Source organism: Nerophis ophidion, linkage group LG13 (genome assembly GCF_033978795.1).
Source record: "Nerophis ophidion isolate RoL-2023_Sa linkage group LG13, RoL_Noph_v1.0, whole genome shotgun sequence".
NCBI lineage: Eukaryota > Metazoa > Chordata > Actinopteri > Syngnathiformes > Syngnathidae > Nerophis > Nerophis ophidion.
In genome coordinates this window covers 13,898,246-13,923,327 of record NC_084623.1, presented here as the reverse complement: position 1 = coordinate 13,923,327, position 25,082 = coordinate 13,898,246, and the positions used below count along the sequence as shown (strand labels likewise).

The 25,082-nt window shown below is 37.5% G+C and overlaps 1 protein-coding gene across 2 annotated transcripts in view; it reads left to right on the top strand.

The window, feature by feature from the left end:
- Positions 1-25,082, top strand: part of tmeff2a (transmembrane protein with EGF-like and two follistatin-like domains 2a) — a 392,560-nt gene that overhangs the window by 60,827 nt on the left and 306,651 nt on the right. For both annotated transcript variants that reach the window (XM_061918441.1, XM_061918442.1), the window contains exon 2: positions 2,792-2,901. In XM_061918441.1, coding sequence (XP_061774425.1) covers positions 2,792-2,901 — 110 coding nt within the window. The remainder of the gene's footprint in view (positions 1-2,791; positions 2,902-25,082) is intronic.

Here is a 25,082-nt window from a genome sequence, read left to right as displayed (position 1 = left end):
ATAGCACAAATAGTAAACACTGCTTGTGTTAAATGAAACCTATTCCTTGAAACCAAAACATTATGGGCGTTAGCGAAGTACAATTTATAAATTATCTGCACCGATTTAAAAGCCGCAAGATCAAAGCGTAGGAAAATAGTGGCGTAATTACGGTAAACATAAGCAAAAACGATTGGCTCCTTTTGGATATTTGCACTTGAAGTACTCATATGTCCAGTAACTTATTTACGAGTAGAAGTGCTATGGACGACTACAAGACGGACAGCACTTATACTTCCGTATTTATTGCGCTAAAAAGAAGGAAATGCTGTAGAGGTTCACCCTGTAGCACCTGCAGTGAGCAGACTCCTCCAAAAAAAGGTGCCATAGCACAAATAGTAAACACTGCTTGTGTTAAATGAAAACTATTTGTTGAGCCCAAAACATTACGGCCGTTAGCGAAGTAATACTCATAAATTATCTGCACCGTTTTAAAAGCCGCAGGGGCAAAGTGTAGGAAAATAGTGGCAGAATTATGGTAAACATAAGCAAAAACTATTGTCTCCTTTGGATTTTTGCACTTGAAGTCCTCATATGTCCAGTAACTTATTTACGAGTAGAAGTGTTATGGACGACTAGAAGACGGACAGCACTTATACTTCCGTATTTATTGCACTAAAAAGAAGGAAATGCTGTAGAGGTTCACCCTGTAGCACCTGCAGTGAGCAGACGCGTCCAAAAGATGGCGCCATAGCACAAATAGTAAACACTGCTTGTGTTTAATGAAAACTATTTGTTGAACCCAAAACATTACTGCCGTTAGCGAAGTAAAATTCATAAATGATCTGCACCGTTTTAAAAGCCGCAGGTTTAAAGCGTTGGAATATCATGACGAAATTACGGTGAACATAAGCAAAATCTATTGGCTCCTTGGATTTTTGCATTGAAGTCTTCATACGTCCATTGACTCATTTAGGAGTAGAAGCGCTATGGACGACTAGAAGACGGACAGCACTTTTACTTCCGTTTTTATTGCTCTAAAAAGAAGCTTTGGAGGTTCACCCCCTAGAACCAGCAGTGAACGGACTCGTCCAAAAGATGGCGCCGTAGGACAAATAGTAAACACTGCTTGTGTTTAATGAAAACTATTCGTTGAACCCAAAACATTATCAATCAATCAATAAATCAATGTTTACTTATATAGCCCTAAATCACTAGTGTCTCAAAGGGCTGCACAAACCACTACGACATCCTCGGTAGGCCCACATAAGGGCAAGGAAAACTCACACCCAGTGGGACGTCGGTGACAATGATGACTATGAGAACCTTGGAGAGGAGGAAAGCAATGGATGTCGAGCGGGTCCAACATGATACTGTGAAAGTTCAATCCATAATGGATCCAACACAGTCCCTAGAGTCCAGTCCAAAGCGGATCCAACACAGCAGCGAGAGTCCCGTTCACAGCGGAGCCAGCAGGAAACCATCCCAAGCGGAGGCGGATCAGCAGCGCAGAGATGTCCCCAGCCGATACACAGGCAAGCAGTACATGGCCACCGGATCGGACCGGACCCCCTCCACAAGGGAGAGTGGGACATAGAAGAAAAAGAAAAGAAACGGCAGATCAACTGGTCTAAAAAGGGGGTCTATTTAAAGGCTAGAGTATACAAATGAGTTTTAAGGTGAGACTTAAATGCTTCTACTGAGGTGGCATCTCGAACTGTTACCGGGAGGGCATTCCAGAGTACTGGAGCCCGAACGGAAAACGCTCTATAGCCCGCAGACTTTTTCTGGGCTTTGGGAATCACTAATAAGCCGGAGTCCTTTGAATGCAGATTTCTTGCCGGGACATATGGTCGTATTATGGCCGTTAGCGAAGTAAAATTCATAATTTAGCTGCACTGTTTTAAAAGCCGCAGGTTCAAAGCGTAGGAAAATCATGACGGAATTACGGTAAACATAAGCAAAATCTATTGGCTCCTTGGAATTTTGCACTTGAAGTCCTCATATGTCCAGTGACTTATTTACGAGTGGAAGCGCTATTGGTGACTAGAAGACGGACAGCACTTTTACTTCCTTTTTACTGCATTAAAAAGAAGGAAATATTGTAGAGGTTCACCCCGTAGCACCTACAGTGAGCGGATTCGTCCAAAAGATGGTGCCATAGCACAAATAGTAAACACTGCTTGTGTTAAATGAAAACTATACGTTGAACACAAAACATTATGTGCTGTTTTAAAAGCCGCAGGTTCAAAGCGTTGGAAAATCGTGGCGGAATTACAGTAAAAACAAGCAAAAACTATTGGCTCATTGGTCTTTGCACATGAAGTCCTCATATGTCCAGTAACTTATTTACGAGTAGAAGCACTATGGACGACTAGAAGACGGACAGCACTTTGACTTCCTGGTTTTTTTTTTTTTGCGCTAAAAAAAGGAAATACTAGAGAGGTTCACTCTGTAGCACCTGCAGTGAACAGACTCGTCCAAAAGATGGCGCCATAGCACAAATAGTGAGACACCTTTTTTCGGTCTCTCTGCTTGTGTTTAATGAAAACAATTTTTTGAACACTCAACATTATTATTATTCAAAAACATGTTTTATTGACCATTGTTTCTTAATTCCAATACAAAAGAACAATACCATGTCTCACTCTGCTACGGTTAATCAATTTTATAGAGTTGCCTAAATACACAATTGCATCACCAATGACTCAATTGGCGGTTGAAATAAATGTTCGGTCAAAAAGACGTAATGTAAATTGATTTTAACGAGAGCACATTTGTTGATGTCCCTCCTTGTCTTTTTACCCTCCAGGTTTCGATGACCGAGACACGGACCTGTTTTTGTGCGACACCAACACGTGCAAGTTCGACGCCGAGTGCCTAAGAATTGGGAACATAATGACTTGCATTTGTGACTTCAAGGTAAGCTCTGGAACCAGTCATGTTTTTTTGGATCTGCATCATGTTTCCTTTTTGTCTTTTTTTTACCTCTGCCACCGCTGCTCTGTTTCACCTGGCATTGAATCAACAGAATTTATACGTTGTTTTCTCACAAGCGAATGGCCTTGATCTATATCTGGGTTAATACGATCTTCCTACAGAAGCAACTGTTCCAAGCAAACTATATTTTTTTTTGTGTGGTTGAAGTTTTATCACAAGAGAAAAAAGCCTTGTTCCCAAATAGTAAATCCACATTGCAGTAATTTGTCATTGTGCCATGTTATGTATTATATGGAGGTTTAGGGAATTGTTGAACCATGGGAATTGTTAGATTTACATTTTCCGTATAAATAAAACAAGTTTACAGTAGCTTAAAGTGCGCAAACATGTTTTTTGCTTGCATTCTGTGAGATGCTCTGCTACAGTTCAGTATGATACTACAAAGGAACTAAAAAAGTAACCCTAGCCAGTGTTTTTTGGAAAGTTATCATATTTTCTGGACTCTAGAGCACAGCAGTGTTTAGGACGCACCCATCAAATCTTAGAAAAAAAATACTTATTTTTCCACATATTAACTGCACCAGACTATAAGCCGCAGATGTATACAGGTACAAAAGAGTTGGTAAATGTTTTACATATCTAAATTGTTTCCAAACGGACCCTGCAGAGAGCATTAAAACAGCCGATCAAACAAAACTGAAGTCATCGTCATGGACCCACTAGCTGTGGAAGCTAGCCATCCAATCAGCTAAACAGACTCAATAACGCCACGGTGACGTCTTGGTGAATTTACGAAAACTGAAACGGTACAAAAAGAAAGCCTAGTTAATAATAGTCTCACAGAAACCTGTTAACGTGTCAGCATTTTTGCTAATGCTGATTGCAGTACAATAGCATGTACAAATACGCCTGAAAACACCTCTACAAACATCACACATGGGACTGTTTAGTAAGTATGAATTATTTTAGTTATATTGTAAAACTTACAAACTTTGCTTGCGATGATGAATGAAGAATCCTTTCGAGCAAAAACGCTATTGACGGTTGCACTTCCGTTTCAAAGCACGGAACGGGAAATACATTTTGAACCTGCAGTGAGCAAACTCGTCCAAAAGATATATAGCACAAACAATAACAATCCTTTTCAGAGCCTGACAGTGTTTTGTGAAAATTATTTGTTGAATACAAAACATTATGGCCGCTAGCAAAGAAAAATCCATAAATTTGTTACACCGGACAATAAGCAGATGTATACCGGTACAAAATACTTTGTAGATGTTTTACATACCTTAATTGTTTCCAAACGGATCCTGTAACAAGTCAGTAAAACAGCCGATCAAACAAAACAGAAGTCATCATCATGGACCCACTAGCTGTGGAAGCTAGCCCCCCAATCAGCTAAACAGACTCAATAACGCCAGGGAATTTACAAAAACTGAAACAGTTCAAAAATAATGCCATTGTAAGTTGATAATACTAACACAGAAACGTGTAAGCATATTCACCAATGCTAACGACACTCGCTTGAATTGCAATACGATAGTATGTACAAACATCACACATGGGACTGTTTAGCAAGTATGAATTATTTTTGTTATATTGTAATACTTACAAACTTTGCTTGCGATGATGAATGAAGAATCCTTTTCAGTGGAATACAAAACATTATGGCCGTTAACAAAGAACAATCCATAAATTAGCCGCACCGTTTTATTATCCACAGGGTTCAAAGCTTGGGGAAAAAGTATGAGTAAAATTTGTTATTTGATCATTTGTTGTACTTCCGGTTCAAAGCACGGAACGGGAAATACATTTTTAACCTGCAATGAGCAAACTCGTCCAAAAGATATACAGCACAAACAATAACACACATTTTCAGTGTCTGACGGTGTTTAATGAAAACTAATTGTTAAATACAAAACATTATGGCTGCTAGCGAAGAAAGATCCATAAATTTGCGACACCAGACTATAAGCCGCAGATGTATACCAGTACAAAGAGTTTGTAAATGTTTTACATACCTTAATTGTTTCCAAACGGACCCTGTAACAAGGCAGTAAAACAGCCGATCAAACAAAACAGAAGTCATCATCATGGACCCACTAGCTGTGGAAGCTAGCCCTCCAATCAGCTAAACAGACTCAATAACGCCAGGGAATTTAAAAAAACTGAAACAGTACAAAAATAATGCCATTGTAAGTTGATAATACTAACACAGAAACGTGTAAGCATATTCGCTAATGCTAACGACACTCGCTTGAATTGCAATACGATAGCATGTACAAACATAACACATGGGACTGTTTAACAAGTATGAATTATTTTAGTTATATTGTAAAACTTACAAACTTTGCTTGCGATGATGAATGAAGAATCCTTTTCAGCGGAAACGCTAATGACGGTTGTACTTCCGGTTCAAAGCACGGAACGGGAAATACATTTTTAACCTGCAGTGAGCAAACTCGTCCAAAAGATATACAGCACAAACAATAACACACCTTTTCAGAGCCTGACAGTGTTTCGTGAGAACTATTTGTTGAATACAAAACATTATGGCCTCTAGTGAAGAAAAATCAATAAATTTGCCGCAGATGTATACCAGTACAAAGAGTTTGTAAATGTTTTACTTACCTTAATTGTTTCCAAACGGACCCTGTAACAAGGCAGTAAAACGGCCGATCAAACAAAACAGAAGTCATCATCATGAACCCACTAGCTGTGTAAGCTAGCCCTCCAATCAGCTAAACAGACTCAACAGTACAAAACTAATGCCATTGTAAGTTGATGATACTAACACAGAAACGTGTAAGCATATTCGCTAATGCTAACAACACTCTCTTGAATTGCAATACGATAGCATGTACAAATATGCTTAAAAACACTCCTAAAAACATCACACATGGGACTGTTTAGTAAGTATGAATTATTTTAGTTGCATTATAAAACTTACAAACTTCGCTTGCGATGATGACTGAATAAACCTTTTGAGCGGGAACGCTAATGACGGTTGTACTTCCGGTTCAAAGGACCAAACAGGAAATTATTTTTTTAACCGGCAGTGAGCAAACTCGTCCAAAAGATATACAGCACAAACAATAACACACGTTTTCAGTGTCTGACGGTGTTTCTTGAAAACTATTTGTTAAATACAAAACATTAAGGCCGTTAACAAAGAACAATCCATAAATTAGCCGCACCGTTTTATAATCCGCAGGGTTCAAAGCTTGGGGAAAAAGTATGGGTAAAATTTGTTAATTTGATAATTTTTTTATATCCATTGCAAGAGCACACATTAATTTAACTTTAGAAGAGCGATCTCGTTACAGTATTTATTATTTTTATGTACTTATATCATTCTTTCCAACTCGTGAGGAATAGTAAAGCCATAACAAGTCTTTGGCAAATGTTTGCAGGCTTTTTCTGCTTTTTACACAGCATCTACTGTATATTTATGGTCAGTGTGGATTGTCATGTTCTGATATGATGTATTAACCAGTGTCAAGCTCTCATTTATCTCTTTACTTACATCACATACCTTTTTTTTTTTTTTTTTTAAAGACACTGCACTTTCTGGCTATGAATTACTTGTTGGAAAAAGGGTCGATTTTATAAAGTCTCAAAAGATACTGTAAGCCAGATTTACACAGACAGTAGAGGCTGTAACAGGGGCGGCAGCCCCTTTGTTTTTGTTTTTTTTGTTTTTTTCGCAGATCTGAGGATTTTATTAACCCGGGAAATGCTTTTTTATGAAAAGAGTCTGACTAAAGTTTCTGAGGAATTTGTCAAATTGAAGCATTACAAAAATAATGCCATTGTAAGTCTGGAATAGTAACACAGACACTTGTAAACGTGTTTGCATATTAGCGAATGCTAACAACCGACAAAAATGTTGATTCGGTACGTATCTCGGTTTAGAGGACACAGTTCGGTTCATTTTCGGTACAGTAAGAAAACAACAAAATATACATTTTTTGGTTATTAATTTACCAAATTTGTAAACAATGGCTATATCCTTTTAAAATTGGGAACACTATAATAATTCTGCCCATGTTAATCCACATTAAACTGCCTCAAGTTTTTGCTCGGTTTAAAAAAAATGACAAAACTTTTCTTTCTTCTACGTATAAAAAGTGCAACATTAAACAGGCTTAATTTATCCTAGCATTTGGGAAGCCTCTAGTGCTGTTTTGAGGCATGTTAAAAAAAAATAATGCACTTTGTTTAGTTTATTGTTTTCCGGTCAATGGTCAACAAAACAAACAAACATTTGTACATTCATAGATTGAAAATGAAAATGAAAATGTTGCAGACGGAAAGGGTTTAGGCTGAAGTTGAAATTTTATTGCACCTAACCCTATAAACAATGTCAAGTACAAAATGAACTTCCGAAAATTATGAAATGTCCTTTGCACAACATATTATGAATACACATTATACACAACATGAACATAGTTCAATTATATAGACAGTAAAGGCATGTGAAATATCCTTGCACAGGTAACTCTCGCAGCTGTGTTGGAGCCACGATGGATTGAACTTTCACAGTATCATGTTAGATCCGCTCGACATCCATTGCTTTTGGTCCCCTAGAGGGGGGTTGCCTACATTTGAGGTCCTCTCCAAGGTTTCTCATAGTCATCATTGTCACTGGAGTCCCACTGGGTGTGAGTTTTCCTTGCCCTTATGTGGTAGTGGTTTGTACAGTCCTTTGAGACATTTGTGATTTAGGGCTAGATAAATAAACATAAACATTGATATTAAACCTTTGCACCAATTATATACTATATATACAAACAATTATACTTCCATTATTATTTATATCCCACGTTTAGTTTTAATTAACATTAATCATAGTATTACCTACAATGTTGATTCAAGAGTGATACATGTTTTTAAGACATTGGTCTTAAAGTGTTTTTTAAATGTGTGACTTCAATAATAAATATGGCAGTGCCATGCTGGCATTTTTTTCCATAACTTGAGTTGAATTTTTTTGCAAATTTGTTAAATTGTTTAATGTATCCAGCGGCGCATCATAACAAAATTAAGCATGATAATGCGTTAATTCCACGACCGTATATACCGTATTTCCTTGAATAGCCGCAGGGGCGCTAATTAATTTTAAACCTTTTCTCACCCCTGCGCTTACCAATGGCATGCAGTAAAAAAAACAAAATAAAAAAATAAAGCTAAAAAAAAAAATCTTCTGCTGCCTGGTATAGGGCCGCGGCCCGGTGGTTGGGGACCACTGCTCTACAACATGTCATCAACATGCTATCTGCGCATGCATTTCGCTGCTCCTCGTACAAGTGATGGTTGTGACATAAACAACTTTAACACTCTTACTAATATGCGCCACACTCTGTGAACCCTAACCAAACAAGAATAACACACATTTCTGGAGAACATCGGCACCGTAACACATTATAAACACAACATAACAATTACCCAGAATGCCATGCATCCATGACTCTTGGCTATATTATACACGCGCCCCCAGCCCCGCCCACCTCAACCAACGCACGGGAAGGGTGGGGAGGGGTTTGGTAATAGGGGGTGTATAATATAGCCAAGAGTCATGGATTATACACGCGCACCCAAACCCGCCCACCTCAACCGATGCACGGAAAGGGTAGGGGGGGGTTGGTAATAGGGGGTGTATAATATAGCCAAGAGTCATGGATTATACACGCGCCCCCAAACCCGCCCACCTCAACCGATGCACGGAAAGGGTGGGCGGGGGGTTTGGTAATAGGGGGTGTATAATATAGCCAAGAGTCATGGATGCATGGCATTCTGGGTAATTATGTTGCGTTTATAATGTGTTACAGAGCCGATGTTCTCCCGAAATGTGTTTTTCATTCTTGTTTGGTGTGGGTTCACAGAGTGTGGCGCATATTAGTAAGAGTGTTAAAAGTTGTTTTATATCACAACCTTCAGTGTGATCTGTATGGCTGTTGAAGAAGACCCCTGGTTTACAAAAAAGACTCCTCCGCCATTTTGAAAATGACGACAGGGGAAGCGTTACTCGTGACGTCACGAATTTGACCCGGCGGTAATGGTAAGCATGCGCTAATAATTTTGGGGAAGCGACTTTGACCCGGCAGTATTTCATGCCCGGCTGCAATTCAAGGAAATACGGTATCTATTAATATCAGTATCGGTCATTAAGAGTTGGACAATATTGGATATCGGCAAAAAAAAAAAACATTATTGGATATCTCTAATCTTAAAGCATGAGTTTCCACTTTAGTCGCCCTCCGTTTAAACATGCAATTCTGTTTGTTGTGTTCTGCTGTAACAGGACAGGAAAAAAAAAATGAAAAAAATCCAAACTCTTAAAACGTTTATAAGCTGTGTTATGTCATGCGGCTCTGGATTATTATTTTTTTTCTCAGTGGTAGAAGGCCTGTACCTCCACTCCACACTCAACCATAATACGGTGTGTATTTTTTTTTTTTGTTTCATTATAAAAGAAAATAATTGATTCTGCACGGCGGATCTTCTCAGCTGAAGCAGATCCCATCGCCCTGATTGGATAGAACCGGGTGAGGTGATGGTGTAAAAGGAGCGCAGTTCATAGCTTCTTGTTAAAGCCTCTCGTCACTGCCACGGTCCGCAGTACTCTTGTGACAGTCGTAAATAACTCTGACACTGATGAGGCCAAATAACATAAATCTGGGAACCCATGCTATTCTTGATAATGGCTCGTACTTAACTTTACGACCAGGCCTATAATAAAAACGGAGCAAAGCAGTCTGCTGAGTATTGATTATGGCACAACGTTTGCAAAGCCTTGGCGATCGATATGCTATGCATGGCAGCAGATAACTGAAAACACAGATCCGGAGATGTGACACTTTCTCCGTTTCTTTCATCTGTCGTTTCTTTTCTTTTTTTTTTAAATCTGTAGGTCAGCATGACCGGGCATTCTGACTCTCCATTGGTCATCAGCCTTTATCTGACTTTTCCACCTCGCCCTAGATAAATGCCACTTATAGCTCCGTTCCTCTTCAAAAGATCTTTCGTACGAATTGCTATCAGGTGGTGTCAGGCAGGTCGTACTATGAACTTATTACGAGGGTCTCGAGGGTACTTTATTAGGGTGCGCAAAAAAATCCATTTACATCTTATATTTATGTATTACATATGTGTGTGTATATGTGTGTGTATATATATATATATATATATATGTACATATATGTGTGTGTGTATATATATGTATGTGTGTATATATATATATATATATATATATATATGTATGTGTGTATATATATATATATATGTACATATATGTGTGTGTGTATATATATGTATGTGTGTATATATATGTATATATATATATATATATAATATATATATATATATATATATATATATATATATCTGTATATATATATATATATATATATCTGTATATATATATATATATACTGTATATGTATATATATATACTGTATATGTGTGTATATATATGTACATGTGTACATATTTGTATTTTTTTAATAAAAATAATAATTAGATTTATATGGAGCTTTTCTATTGTTAGATACTCAAAGCGCTCACAGAGAAGTGGGAACCCATCAGTCATTCACACCTGGTGGTGGTAAGCTACATCTATAGCCACATCTGCCCTGGGGTAGACTGACGGAAGCTTGGCCGCCAGTTTGCGCCTACGGCCCCTCCGACCACCACCAATCATTCATTCATCATTAATTCACTAGTGTGAGCGGCACTGGGGGCAAGGGTGAAGTGTCCTGCCCAAGGACACAACGGCAGCGATTTGGATGTTAAAAGGTGGGAAGGGAACCTGCAACCCTCAGGTTTCTGGCACGGCCGCTCCACCCACTACGCCATGCCGCTCCTTGACATTAGGTGTGACAAAAAAATTCTATTGAATCCCTATTCTTATTCTATTCTAGTCCTTCGCTATAAATATCCTCAGCCACAAATCTTTCATCCTCGCTCAAATTATTGGGGAAATTGTCGTTTTCTTGGTCCGAATAGCTCTTTTTGTCGGAGGCTCTCATTATAAACAATGTGAGGATGTGAGGAGCCCTCACACTGGTGACGTCATCGTCTGCTACTTCCGGTAAAGGCAAGGCTTTTTTATTAGCGACCAAAAGTTGCGAACTTTATCGTCGATGTTCTCTACTAAATCCTTTCAGCAGAAATATGGCAATATCACGAAATGATCAAGTATGACACATAAAATGGACCTGCTATCCCCGTTTAAATAAGAAAATCTCATTTCAGTAGGCCTTTAAATAATTTATTATACATATTATACCAAATATTACATTGCGAGCAGAATCAATTCTGTTTCGAATGGGAATCAAATCCAATTGCGAGGTGCACACAAATTCACTCCCTTACAATTTACCCACGCATCTCTTCTCAAACCTCGTATTCATAAGGCATTACAGTCGGTTCCTAAAGTGACGTTCCGTTCAGGATTGCCAGAAAAAAAGACATTCTTTTCCGACAATGATTTGTTTGTATTCTACCGGGATCTGCGGATGAGTGTGCATACTTTCTTACATGTGAACAAATCCCGAGGAGGAGCCATGTAAGAAACTGTGAGCAGCAAGCGAGTTCGATGTGGTGCTATCAATGGACACTATTCATGGCGGAGATGCATTAGATTCACCTCACACTGGCTCTTGAAAGAGCCAAGACTTTCTCCTATCGAGTGTACTTAATATGAAGCGCCATACTTGCGTGTTTTTTTTTTGTCGTCGTCTCTTTTAAAGGCCTACTGAAATCCACTACTAACGACCACGCAGTCTGATAGTTTATATATCAATGAGGAAATATTAACATTGCAACACATGCCAATACGGCCTTTTTTGTTTACTAAATTGCAATTTTAAATTGATGACGCCTGCACGTGACGTCACGGGTTGTAGCGGACATTTTGTTCCAGCACCGATCCCAGCTATAAGTCGTCTGCTTTAATCGCATAATTACACAGTATTCTGGACAACTGTGTTGCTGAATCTTTTGCAATTGTTTCAATTAATAATGGAGACGTCAAAGAAGAAAGATGTAGGTGGGAAGCGGTGTATGGACTTACAAAATCTTTATTGTCCCCGAGTGGCAATTTGGTTTGCAGCAGTAGTAATTAAAAACGAGGTACAACAGTAAAAACAAGGTACAACAGTAAAAATGAGGTGCAGCAGTAAAAACGAGATACAGCAGTAACAAACGAGGTACAACAGTAAAAACGAGGTACAATAGTAAAAAACGAGGTACAACAGTAAAAACAAGGTACGACAGTAAAAACAAGGTACAAGAGTTAAATTCGAGGTACAACAGTTAAAATCGAGGTAAAACAGTAAAAACAAGGTAAAACAGTAAAAACGAGGTACAACAGTAAAAACGAGGTACAACAGTAAAAACGAGGTACAACAGTAAAAACGAGGTAAAACAGTAAAAACGAGGTACAACAGTAAAAAACGAGGTACAACAGTAAAAAACGAGGTACAACAGTAAAAACAAGGTACAGCAGTAAAAAACGAGGTACAACAGTAAAAAACGAGGTACAGCAGTAAAAAACGAGGTACAGCAGTAAAAACAAGGTACAACAGTAAAAACGAGGTACAACAGTAAAAAAACGAGGTACAACAGTAAAAAAAACGAGGTACAACAGTAAAAACGCGGTAAAACAGTAAAAAAAACGAGGTAAAACAGTAAAAACAAGATAAAACAGTAAAAAAGGAGGTACAACAGTAAAAACGAGGTACAACAGTAAAAGCGAGGTACAACAGTAAAAAACGAGGTACAACAGTAAAAAACGTGGTACAACAGTAAAAAACGTGGTACAACAGTAAAAAACGTGGTACAGCAGTAAAAAACGACGTACAGCAGTAAAAAACGAGGTAAAACAGTAAAAACGAGGTACAACAGTAAAACCGAGGTACCACAGTAAAAACCGAGGTACCACAGTAAAAACGAGGTACAACAGTAAAAAACGAGGTACAAGAGTAAAAACAAGGTACAACAGTAAAAAAACGAGGTAAAACAGTAAAAACGAGGTACAACAGTAAAAACGAGGTACAACAGTAAAAACGAGGTACAACAGTAAAAACGAGGTACAGCAGTAAAAAAGAGGTACAGCAGTAAAAAAGAGGTAAAACAGTAAAAACGAGGTAAAACAGTAAAAACGAGGTACAACAGTAAAAAACGAGGTACAACAGTAAAAAACGAGGTACAGCAGTAAAAACGAGGTACAGCAGTAAAAAAGAGGTAAAACAGTAAAAACGAGGTAAAACAGTAAAAACAAGGTACAACAGTAAAAAACGAGGTACAACAGTAAAAAACGAGGTAAAGCAGTAAAAACGAGGTAAAGCAGTAAAAACGAGGTACAACAGTAAAAAACGAGGTACATCAGTAAAAACGAGGTACAGCAGTAAAAACGAGGTACAACAGTAAAAAACGAGGTACAACAGTAAAAACGAGGTACAACAGTAAAAACGAGGTACAGCAGTAAAAACAAGGTACAGCAGTAAAAACGAGGTACAGCAGTAAAAAACGAGGTACAACAGTAAAAACGAGGTACAACAGTAAAAACGAGGTACAACAGTAAAAACGAGGTACAACAGTAAAAACGAGGTACAACAGTAAAAACAAGGTTCAACAGTAAAAACAAGGTGCAAATACATAAAATACATACAACATACAAACCATCAAAAAGATAAAAACATTTGTAATAAAACAAAAACTGATCACACGTCGCATCCCACTAAAGTGACTACATAGCAGCTAAGCTTGTTTAAGGAGCTCATTTATAAAAACAACAGCTGAAGGAACAAGGTATCTCATGTATCGGTTGTTTTTGGCCTTTCTATTACTAGGGGCCGCCTTTAGCAACACAAACACAGCCGGTGTTTCCTTGTTTACATTCCCGAAAGATGACGGTGAACCTTTACCATGGAACAGAGCGGTCAAGCGAACATGGTTCCCTACCACATGTCAACCGGCAGGATTCGGTGAGAAAATGGCGGTAATAAGCCGGCTCTTACCGTAGACATGAGCGGAGAGCTTGCGTCGTTCCTCCTGCAGCTTCGGACTCTCTTGCCTCCTCCCACCGGCCGCCCCCGACCGTCGGATGCTTACACCGTGGAGGAGGGGGAACAAAAAAAAAAATTCAGCCCTGCTGCCTGCGCCTCGTCGAGAAACGTGGCTTCCCTCGAAGACACTGGCGGTCACCACACCCGTGGCCACACCCATACGGCTCTCAGGTTGTACAAGTATAACCATATAATCTCACTAAAACACTAGTAACACAATAAGCAGATAAGGGATTTTCCAGAATGATCCTAGTAAATTTGTCTGATAACATCTGGATCACTCCCACTGCCCTGTGCCTTTTTTTTTTTTTTAAGTCCTTCACTCTCACTTTCCTCATCCACGAATCTTTCATCCACGCTCAAATTAATGGGGAAATCGTCGCTTTCTCGGTCCGAATCGCTCTCGCTGCTGGTGGCCATGATTGTAAACAATGTGAGGATGTGAGGATCTCCACAACCCGTGACGTCACACGCACATCGTCTGCTACTTCCGGTACAGGCAAGGCTTTTTTATTAGCTACCAAAAGTTGCGAACTTTATCGTCGATGTTCTCTACTAAATCCTTTCAGCAAAAATATGGCAATATTGCGAAATGATCAAGTATGACACATAGAATGGACCTGCTATCCCCATTTTAAATAAGAAAATCTAATTTCAGTAGGCCTTTAATGTTTCTAATTAATCAGTCAAAAAATAGCTTGCAGGGCTTTTGTTGTTGCCGGTTCAGTTTTGTTCATGTCAGGTCACCGGACTGACTCCCACGGGGGTCGTTGGGTCTAAAAATATGTGCGCTCACGGACCAGTGGAGCGCTTAAATTAAAACTGTGCACTGTTGGTTAAATGGAAAATTTTATTGCTTTATTTAATCACATTTTGCCTTCTATTGCGAGTCATACATATGTTTAGTACCGTTCTAATCATTTGTCCGAACCATCCATGGGTCAGCAACCCAAAACGTTGAAAGAGCCGTATTGGGCCAAAAATACAAAAAACTAATCCGTTCGGAGCTGCAAAAAATGAAAAGCCGTGTATTTATAAGCCTTATAATGAAGGCAACACATGACGAAAGTGTCTATATTAGCTATAATAGCCGACTATCAAAATAACTGTGTTGCTGGTTAAAGCAAATCTTCATTGACAGAAATGTTGAATATTAATATTTATTCTACACATTTTTACAACATCAAAAACCGTAAGGACCAGATAAGTCGCCCGCTGGCCTGTTCTAAAAATAGCTCAAATAGCAGCACTTACCAGTGAGCTGCCTCTATTTTTTAAATTTTACTTATTTACTAGCAAGCTGGTCTTGCTTTGCTCGACATTTTTAATTCTAAGAGAGACAAAACTCAAATAGAATGTGAAAATCCAAGAAAATAGACTTGGTCTTCACTTGTTTAAATAAATTCATTTATTTTTTTACTTTGCTTCTTATAACTTTCAAAAAGACCGTTTTAGAGAAAAAATACAACCTTAAAAATGACTTTGAAATTTTTAAACACTTATGCCTTTTTATCTTTTAAATTCCTTCCTCTTCTTTCCTGACAATATAAATCAATGTTCAAGTAAATTAATTTTTTTATTGTAAAGAATAATAAATACATTTTATTTTAATTCTTCGTTTTAACTTCTGTTTTTTCGACGAAAAATATTTGTCAAATATTTATTCAAACTTATTATGATTAAAATTCCAAAAAATTATTCTGGCAAATCTAGAAAATCTTTAGAATTAAATGTAAATCTTATTTTAAAGTATTTTGAATTTCTTTTCAAATTTTTGTTCTGGAAAATCTAGAAGAAATAATGATTTGTCTTTGTTAGAAATATAGCTTGGTCCAATTTGTTATATATTCTGACAAAATGCAGATTGGATTTTAACCTATTTAAAACATGTCATCAAAATTCTAAAATTAATCTTAATCAGGAAATATTACTAATGATATTTCATAAATTCTTTTTTAAAAATTTTTCAAAAAGATTCGAATTAGCTGGTTTTTGTCTTCTCTTTTTCGGTTGAATTTTGAATTTTAAAGAGTCAAAATTGAAGCTAAACTATATTTAAACATTTAATTTGAATTTTTTTTCCTGTTTCCTCCTCTTTTAAACCGTTCAATTAAGTTTTTTTTCATCATTTATTCTCTACAAAAAACATTCCGTAAAAGGAAAAAAAAATGTACAACGGAATAACAGACATAAATACCCATTTATATATATATATATATATATATATATATATATATATATATATATATATATATATTTATTTATTTATTTATTTATTTATTTATTAAAGGTAAATTGAGCAAATTGGCTATTTCTACCAATTTGTTTACGTGTGTATCAAACTGGTAGCCCTTTGCATTAATCAGTACCCAAAAATTAGCTCTTGGTTTCAAAAATGTTGGTGCCCCCTCCATTAGTGAATCAGACGCTTCTCAGAAGGTGAGATAACTCCTGGAAATGACTGGCTTTTAACGGCCAAAGTCATAAATGTGTGTGTCCAAGTTGAAGGAAACGACAGGCTGTCTTCTTTTAATAGATTTATTACATTTTTTGGCAAGCTAGCTAATATTTGCTGTGGTCTGGAACAAAATGGCACACAAACATTTATCTAAAATGCAACCATTATTACATACAGATAATGTGTCCTGAGACTAGACTTCGACTTCCTTTTTATTGTCATTCAAATTTGAACTTTACAGCACAGATAAGAACGAAATTCCGTTACATAAGCTCATGGTAGTGCAGGATAAAAAACAATATTAAAACCAATATTCGAATATTATCCTTAGCTCCACCAATGACTGACTAAAAAAATACATATAAAATCAATACAAAAATAAATATGATTAACCTCCGTCTTGTGTTGTTTTAGTTTTTAAATGCATAAAAGAACCACATAAACGCTTTTTGTGTTATGATCCGTCGCCCGGATCATATATTGTTTTGGTTTTTGATTCCTTTTGTGTTTCCTGTTTGTGTTTGGACTCTTCCAATCCCTAGTTTAGCTCTTCCTGATTTATCTGGTTACTATGGTTTCGAATTTTTTCCACCTGCTGTGGTTTTTTGACGCACACTTGTTTTTCATCACAGACTCTATTTAAGCCTACCTTTTTTTGTCACTCGTTCTGCCTTCATTGCGTTTGCTGCGTGCAACCTGTCGACGTGAGTTTTCTGCCTAGTCTCGAGTTTTTGCCAAGTGTTTTGACTAAATAAGTCCTGTTTGTTTTCTGGGCTAAGTGTTCCACAGTCCAGATGAATACCTAACAGAACTGCAGCCAGGGTTCGTTAACACAGTGATTATGTCATTTTCAGACTCAGATGCCCTACGCATAAACTTATACTTAAGGTTGCGTTCTGAGCTGCTGCAGCCTTATTCTCCCAGCAGGACCACCGAGGTCTTCAGACCAGCTCCTCCGGGCTGTCCCAAAAACTAGGTTAAAAACCAGAGGGGATAGAGATTTCTCAGTGGCAGGGCCCAGACTGCGGAACAACCTTCCATTATCTATTAGGTCATTTCAGTCTATGAGCCAATTTTAAATCTAGGCTAAATACATAATGTTACTCCCTGGCGTTCAAATCCAGTTAGACAGGATGCATTGGTTGTTTTTATTTTATTGTTTTATCCTTTTTTTAAATGTATTTATTAAATTTTAGTATTTTCGGAGATATATTCTGCACTTCTTTTAATGTATATTTTACTACTGCGATTTATTCATTCTTCTGTGTTACCATGTAAATAAGACACTATGTGCCCCTTTTCTTATGTCTGTACGTTTTATTTTTTTTAAATGTTCTATATAAATAAATAAACTGAAACAAACTAGACTGAACTAATATTTGTAGATTTTCGCGTATAAAAAAAAAAAAATAGCAGCTTTTATTTTGCCGTGGCGGTGTGGCATTATCCGTTAAAGGGAACAAACCTTTCATCCATAATCATTTGGCACCGGCAGTATGATTTATCAAGACTGAAACTGTTTTGCGACTGCTTTTTGTCATCTTTAAATGTTTAAAATAGCTGTAGGAATGGAGGATATTGTGTAGAACAGGTGTGTCCAAACTTTATCCACTGAAAAATCAAAGCAAGCGGGGGCCATTTTGACATTTTCTTATTTTAAAAACCAATACAATATATGTATAACCAATATATATTCAGGCCTCCACTCAAGCTTGATCCCGGGGACCCCAAAGGATTTTGGTCAAAGAAATATTAAAATGTGTCATTATTCAGTATTATTTTTGTATTATTATAATTCAAGTTTTAAATCTTCAGATCAACATTAAGTCCATCTGTCAATAAAGATTTAGAATGTATGATATTTTTGTCAAAGAAAACCCTGTTTTTTGATGGAAAAAAACACAAAATATGCAATATTATCACCCAATATTTTTTAAGTGGAATATTTAAAATGATATAATAATTGGAGTCTTAAAAAAGGCAATATCTAATAACACCATTGATTTTAATTCATTATTATTTTATGAGCAATGACACTTAAAAACAAATCACACTAAAATTATTGGGATCAACTTCAGATCTATCCGTCAATTATAAGTTTTATTGTTGTTTGTTTTTTGTTTGTTCATTTTAAGCCCCTCTTTAAAAAAGAAAACAACTCATATTTTTATATGGCAAACACAAAATATGCAACGTTTTCCCCCCAAAATACGTCTAAGTGTAAAATGTAATGTGACGTAAGTGGAGGCTTGAATAGGTCAATAATTCATAATGACATTGATTTTGATTTTGAGTCCTTTTTTATTTTATTTTATTATTTTTTTTTTTTTTTCTTCTTTGTCATGAAAAAGGGAGGTTTTTGTGGTTTGTGCACTAATTGTAAGTGTATATTGTGTTTTTTATGTTGATTTAATAAAAAATAAAAAATAATACTTTTTTTATTTTTTTATTTTTTTTAATTTATTTTTTTAATAAAAAATTCTTCTGCGGCCCGGTACTAATCGGCCACGGCCCGGTGGTTGGGGACCACTGCATTACACAACACTGGTGCGTCCCAGGGCACATGTTCAGCGGGGTTATAAATAGGATTTGTTGTCGATATTGCACTTTTACAGTATAGTAAAGAATAAGTGGCTTGTGCTGCATGTTCCACAACATAATGAAACTGGACCATCATGAATGTGGGGAAAATGAGTGTCTCTATGGTGACAGTGATTATTTAAAGGGAAGCTTTATCACCAGACCTATGTAAGTGTCAATATATACCTTGATGTTGCAGAAAAAAGACCAAATATTTTTTGAACCGATTTCCGAACTCTAAATGGGTGAATTTTGGCGAATCAAACGCCTTTTTGTTTATCGCTCTCGGCGCGATGACGTCAGAACGTGACGTCACCAAGGTAATAAAGCCGCCATTTTCATTTTCTCAAACACATTATTTTCCATTTTTTTTACTTTTTCCTGGAACCTTGGAGACATCATGCCTCGTCGGTGTGTTGTCTGAGGGTGTAACAACACTAACAGGAAGGGATTCAAGTTGCCCGAAGATGCGAAAGTGGCAAGAAATTGGACGGACATTTTTTTAAAATACGAGGGTGTGGGGAAAGCCCACGAAATGGTCAGTCGTTTGTTCCGCACACTTTACCGACAAAAGCTATGCTACTACAGAGATGGCAAGATTGTGTGGATATCCTGCGACACTCAAAGCAGATGCATTTCCAACGATAAAGTCAAAGAAATCTGCCGCCAGAACCTCATCGAATGTGCCGGAGTGTCTGCACATTTTACCGGCGATGCTAAGGCAGACATGGCACAGAGATGTATGGATAACCTGCAGATGAATTTCCAACAATAAAGTCAACTAAATCACAAAGGTGAGTTTTGTTGATGTTGTTGACTTATGTGCTAATCAGACATATTTGGTCGCGGCATGACTGCCAGCTAATCGATGTTAACATGCTATTTAGGCTAGGTGCATGTACATTTGAAACTATATTTACATCCAGTGTTTCCTTCCACCCACATTTAATGCCAAACAAACACTTACCAATCGACAGATTTAAGCTGATCCAGTGTCAGAAGATGCGAAACTTCCGATGGTTGGTCTGCACATTTTACCGGCGATGCTAACGCAGACATGGCCGAATAGCGTCAATCGCTATTCGCTCAATAGCTTCAGTTTCTTCTTCAATTTAGTTTTCGCTATCTGCCTCCATACTCCAACCATCCGTTTCAATACATGCGCAATCTGTTGAATCGCTTAAGCCGCTGAAATCCGAGTCTGAATCCGAGCTAATGTCGCTATATCTTGCTGTGCTATCCGTATTGGCATCACTGGATGACGTCACAGGAAAATGGACGATGGCTTCACAGATAGCGAAAATCTGAATTTTTTTTAGGGATATTACGGGATGGGTAAAATTTTGAAAAAAACTTCAAAAAATAAAATAAGCCACAGGGAACTGATTTTTAATGGTTTTAACCCTTTTGAAATTGTGATAATGTTCCCCTTTAAACTGTGTTACCACTAGCGGTACGCCAAATATTTGATTCATTATTTAAGAAGCGTATTTTACAGACTATAAGGCGCACTTATTTTTATTTTTTTCATCAAAACTCGACAGTGCGCCTTATAACCTGGTGCGCCAAATGTACGGAATAATTCTGGTTTTGCTTTCGGACCTGGAAGCTATTTTGGGTGGTGTGTGATGTAATAAGTGTGAGCAGTAGATGGCAGTCTAACATAAGAGATATGTGTAGACTGCAAAATGACCATAGTAAACACCACCAACATTTTATGTTTCATGTTTTAATATGACTCCTTTTAACGTGCCTTATAATCCGGTGCGCCTTACATGGAAAAAAGATCTATCAGTGCGCCTTATTATCCGGTGCGCCCTATGGTCCCTACGATACAGTGTTTTATTTTCCTTTATTAAAACACAATGTTACTGTTCAAACGGTTCTGTGTAATGTCAGTTGCCAACAATTGTTAAATATACTTGTTAAATACAACCTCAGCCTTATTTTTAACGAATACTTAGGCCTACTACGCCACTGTATTTTAATGTTGGTCATTATGGTGGTAATTGGAGAGCCCAGTTTTTTCTGAGGTGGTACTCGGTGAAAAAAAGTTTGAGAACCACTGATGTAGTACATGCAAAACCCTCATTTAAATAGATTATTTTCTAACAATTTTGCACATATAATCAATTGTGCAAGGAGTCTTGGGCCCCTTCTATAGTAAGCCGGCCAAGGTTATCCAGGGTAAATCCCACCTAACCTTATCCTTGTCCACACACACAATGGCGCACTTACCCATGTAAAAAATGATCCAAGGAAGGTTACCTTAAACCAAGGGTGTCCAAATTGCGGCCCGGGGGCCATTTTTTAACTGCCCCATGGCACATTTTAAGAATACAATTGGAAAAAAATGAAAAACATAGAAAGTGGTATAAAAGAGCAAACAGGTGAAATGTAACAAGAAATTGTTACTTTCTTTAAAAAAAAAAAAAAAGAATCAAAATCAATGTCATTTTGAATTATTGACCTATTCAAGGCTTCGATTACGTCACATTAAATATTCCACTTTAAGATATTTTGGGGGGAAAATGTTGCATATTTTGTGTTTTGCCATGTAAAAAATGGAGCTGTTTTTTTTTAAAAGGGCCTAAAACAAACAAACAAACAAACGGACTAAACATAAACTACAATAACACTTAAAATTGACGGATATATCTGAAGTTGATCTCGAGATTATTGTGCTAAAAGTAAAAAAATATATGGTTTATTTTTTAACACTTTAATAAATAGGACACTTTTGGATCCCCAATTATTTTAGTGTGATTTGTTTTTAAGTGTCATGGCTCAAAAAATAATAATGAATCAAAATCCAAAATTAAGGCTCCAATTATTATATCATCTCAAATATTCCACATAAAAAAGTTATTGGGTGAACAAATTGCATATTTTTTGTTTTTTCCTTTTTTTTTTCTAATGTTGATCTAGATATTTAAAACGTGCATAATAATAAAAAATTATAATACTGAATAATGATACAGTTTTAATATTTAAAAAAAAAAAAACCCTTTGGGGTCCAAAGGGTTTTGGGGTCTTAATTGAGTGGAGGCCTAAATGTATATTTTTTGTACATGTATTGATTTTTAAAATAAAAATGATGAAAATGGCCCCCGCTTGCTCTGATTTTTCAGTGTGCGGCCCTCAGTGGAAACAGTTTGGACACCCCTGCCTTAAACGATGGTTTACTGTAGCCGAAACGGGGCTTAGGCTAAATAATTATTCGTTTAATGAGTTATCTGACTTAGACAGGGTCTTAGTAAATCACTCACAGCATGCAATGTTATAGTTCGCTCATGCTTTCTTTTTAAATATTAAAGTTAAGCACTAAACTCCATATAATTAGTACTTTGATTCCTTCCGGAGAGTTCCCTCAGGAAAATTAATATGGATTATTTGGATTTTATGGACAATTTGAGGACATTTAAAGTGTCAACATGGGCTCTTACTAGGGGTTTAACGGTACACAAAAATTTGGGTTCGGTACTTACCTCGGTTTAGAGGTCACGGTTCGGTTAATTTTCGGTACAGTCAGAAAACAACAAAATATACATTTTTGGATTATTTATTTACTAAATTTGCAAAATCTTCCACCAAAAATATTTTTCTTAGTGGAATATTTGATGTGAAGTAATCAGAACCTTGGATTGGTCAATAATTCATAATAACATTGATTTTGATTCAATATTATGTTTTGAGCAAGACAGTTTGAAAGACAAATAAACAGCTTTGTTTTGTTAGTTAATGTTGCTACTTTTTCTAAATTACATTTTAGCCTTTAAGCTTTTTTATTTCACTTTTGTTTATGTTTTTGTTTATTTTAATAGTATTTTTAGAATGTGCCGTGGGCCTTTAAAACATCAGCTGTGGGCCATAAATGGCTTCCGCAGCACACTTTTGACACCCCTGCTATAGATAATAAAATATTCAATCCGATAAATCTATAGGTAAAAACAGTTTATCTCTCTGTCTCTGCCCCTCCCTCACGAATGCTGCTGCGTGCACAATTTTTGGGGGTTTTTAACCCCTTCTTAACCCCGAACGTACATTGAAAATACACGCAACCCTAACTTAAAACCGGACATTTGAGGCATTTAAGAAACTCCACCCGGACAGCCCCGCGAAAGAGGACATATCCGGTGAAAAGAGGAGGTATGGTCAGTCTATCGTAGCCCGGTCGCTGCTAGCATGCAGTGTGTTGTGCCTCGGTGTGCCATACTTGCCAACCCTGAGACCTCCGATTTCTGGAGGGCGAAGGTGGGGGGTAGGGGGGCGTTGCTGGGCGTGGGGAGGAGGCGTGGTCGGGGGCGTGGTTTGGGCGGGGAACATGGTTAAGAGGGGACGAGTATAATTCGCCAACTCGAGTATTTCATATATATATATATATATATATATATATATATATATATATATATATGTGTATATGTGTGAAGTGAATTATATTTATATAGCGCTTTTCTCTAGTGACTCAAAACGCTTTACATAGTGAAACCCAATATCTAAGTTACATTTAAACCAGTGTGGGTGGCACTGGGAGCAGGTGGGTAAAGTGTCTTGCTCAAGGACACAACGGCAGTGACTAGGATGGCGGAAGCGGGAATCGAACCTGCAACCCTCAAGTTGCTGACACGGCCGCTCTACCAACCGAGCTATACCGCCCCATATATATATATATATATATATATATATATATATATATATGAAATACTTGACTTTAAATGAATTCTAGCTATATATATTTATTTTATTATATGTATAAATAAAATAAATAGAATTTCAGACGACACCTATCAAATACACAGTAATAAAATCACAGTTGTTCTACTAACTGTACTGTGCTTGCTGGTTATTTAAAAAAACAACAACACTTACCTTTCACTATTTGAGTAACCTTTGTTCTGCCATTTGCATACTGGCGAGAGCTAGTCACTTGCCGTCAGGTGCGCTACACCACGTAAATTGTTGGCCAATCAAAAAGCAACCATCCATAACGCTATAGCCAACATTCACCAGGAGATGGCGACAGAGAAGATAGAATCACTCTTACAGATGGCTGTAACTTCCTCGTTCTTCTGCTTCGTCTCCTTGTGTGTGCAGTTTTTTATTCAAATCCGTAGATGGTGTATTGCGATTGGGCAGGCAAGCTGTTTATATAGCAGGAAAGCGGACGTGAAAACAGGCTGTCCCCACTCATGTCCGCATGGAGCTGGAAGGAACGTGAATTTCGGGAGTTTTCCGGGAGAACATTTCTTCCGGGAGGTTTTCGGGAGAGGCTCTAAATTTCGGGAGTCTCCCGGAAAATCCGGCGGTGTGCATTGTTTACACAACGTGTGGTACGCTACTTAATATCTCGTGTTCGGTACACCTCCGAACCGAACCGAACCGAAACCCCGGTACAGAAACGGTTCAATACAAGTACACGTACCGTTACACCCCTAGCTCTTACTAAACGTTTTCAGAAAAAATCATTAAATACAAAACAAGTGGTGGAAGGTCTGGGAAAAGAAAATGACTACAGATGTTAACTGGTCTTCTTATTCCCAAATATTTGTGCATTATATCACAGTCCCCTAACTTGGAGCGTCAGACATCCGTGCAGATTTCGGGCTTCTCGGCAGATTAGTGAATTTAATTTATGTAAACCCTCTCGACTTTGCAGTCAGGGAAAGTTGAATTGGAGCTTATTTAACATCACTTCACATGTCCTCCCTGACATCCTAATGCACGTTCAGCATCATAATCTACATTCGGCGAGCCAGCTTTTCAGTTGCTAATTAATACAGAGCAATTTGTGCAAATGTTTGGGGCCGCATTTGCTACGCAGTCTGTTCGTCAGCTGAGGGCTCTGATGTCTGACCCTGAATTGTTCCCTGAAAGCTGTCTAACGTTCCCCCCCCTTCCCACCTCCCCGGTTGTGATAACCGGACGACCGAAGCTTTCAGCACTTCAAAAGAAAGATGCACGGCCATGTTGGGTTGGCATGATGTTGATGGGTGGGAGTGGAAGGACGCAGCATCCTTCATGTTTCACTCGACTACGGCTCTGAAACTTTCAGG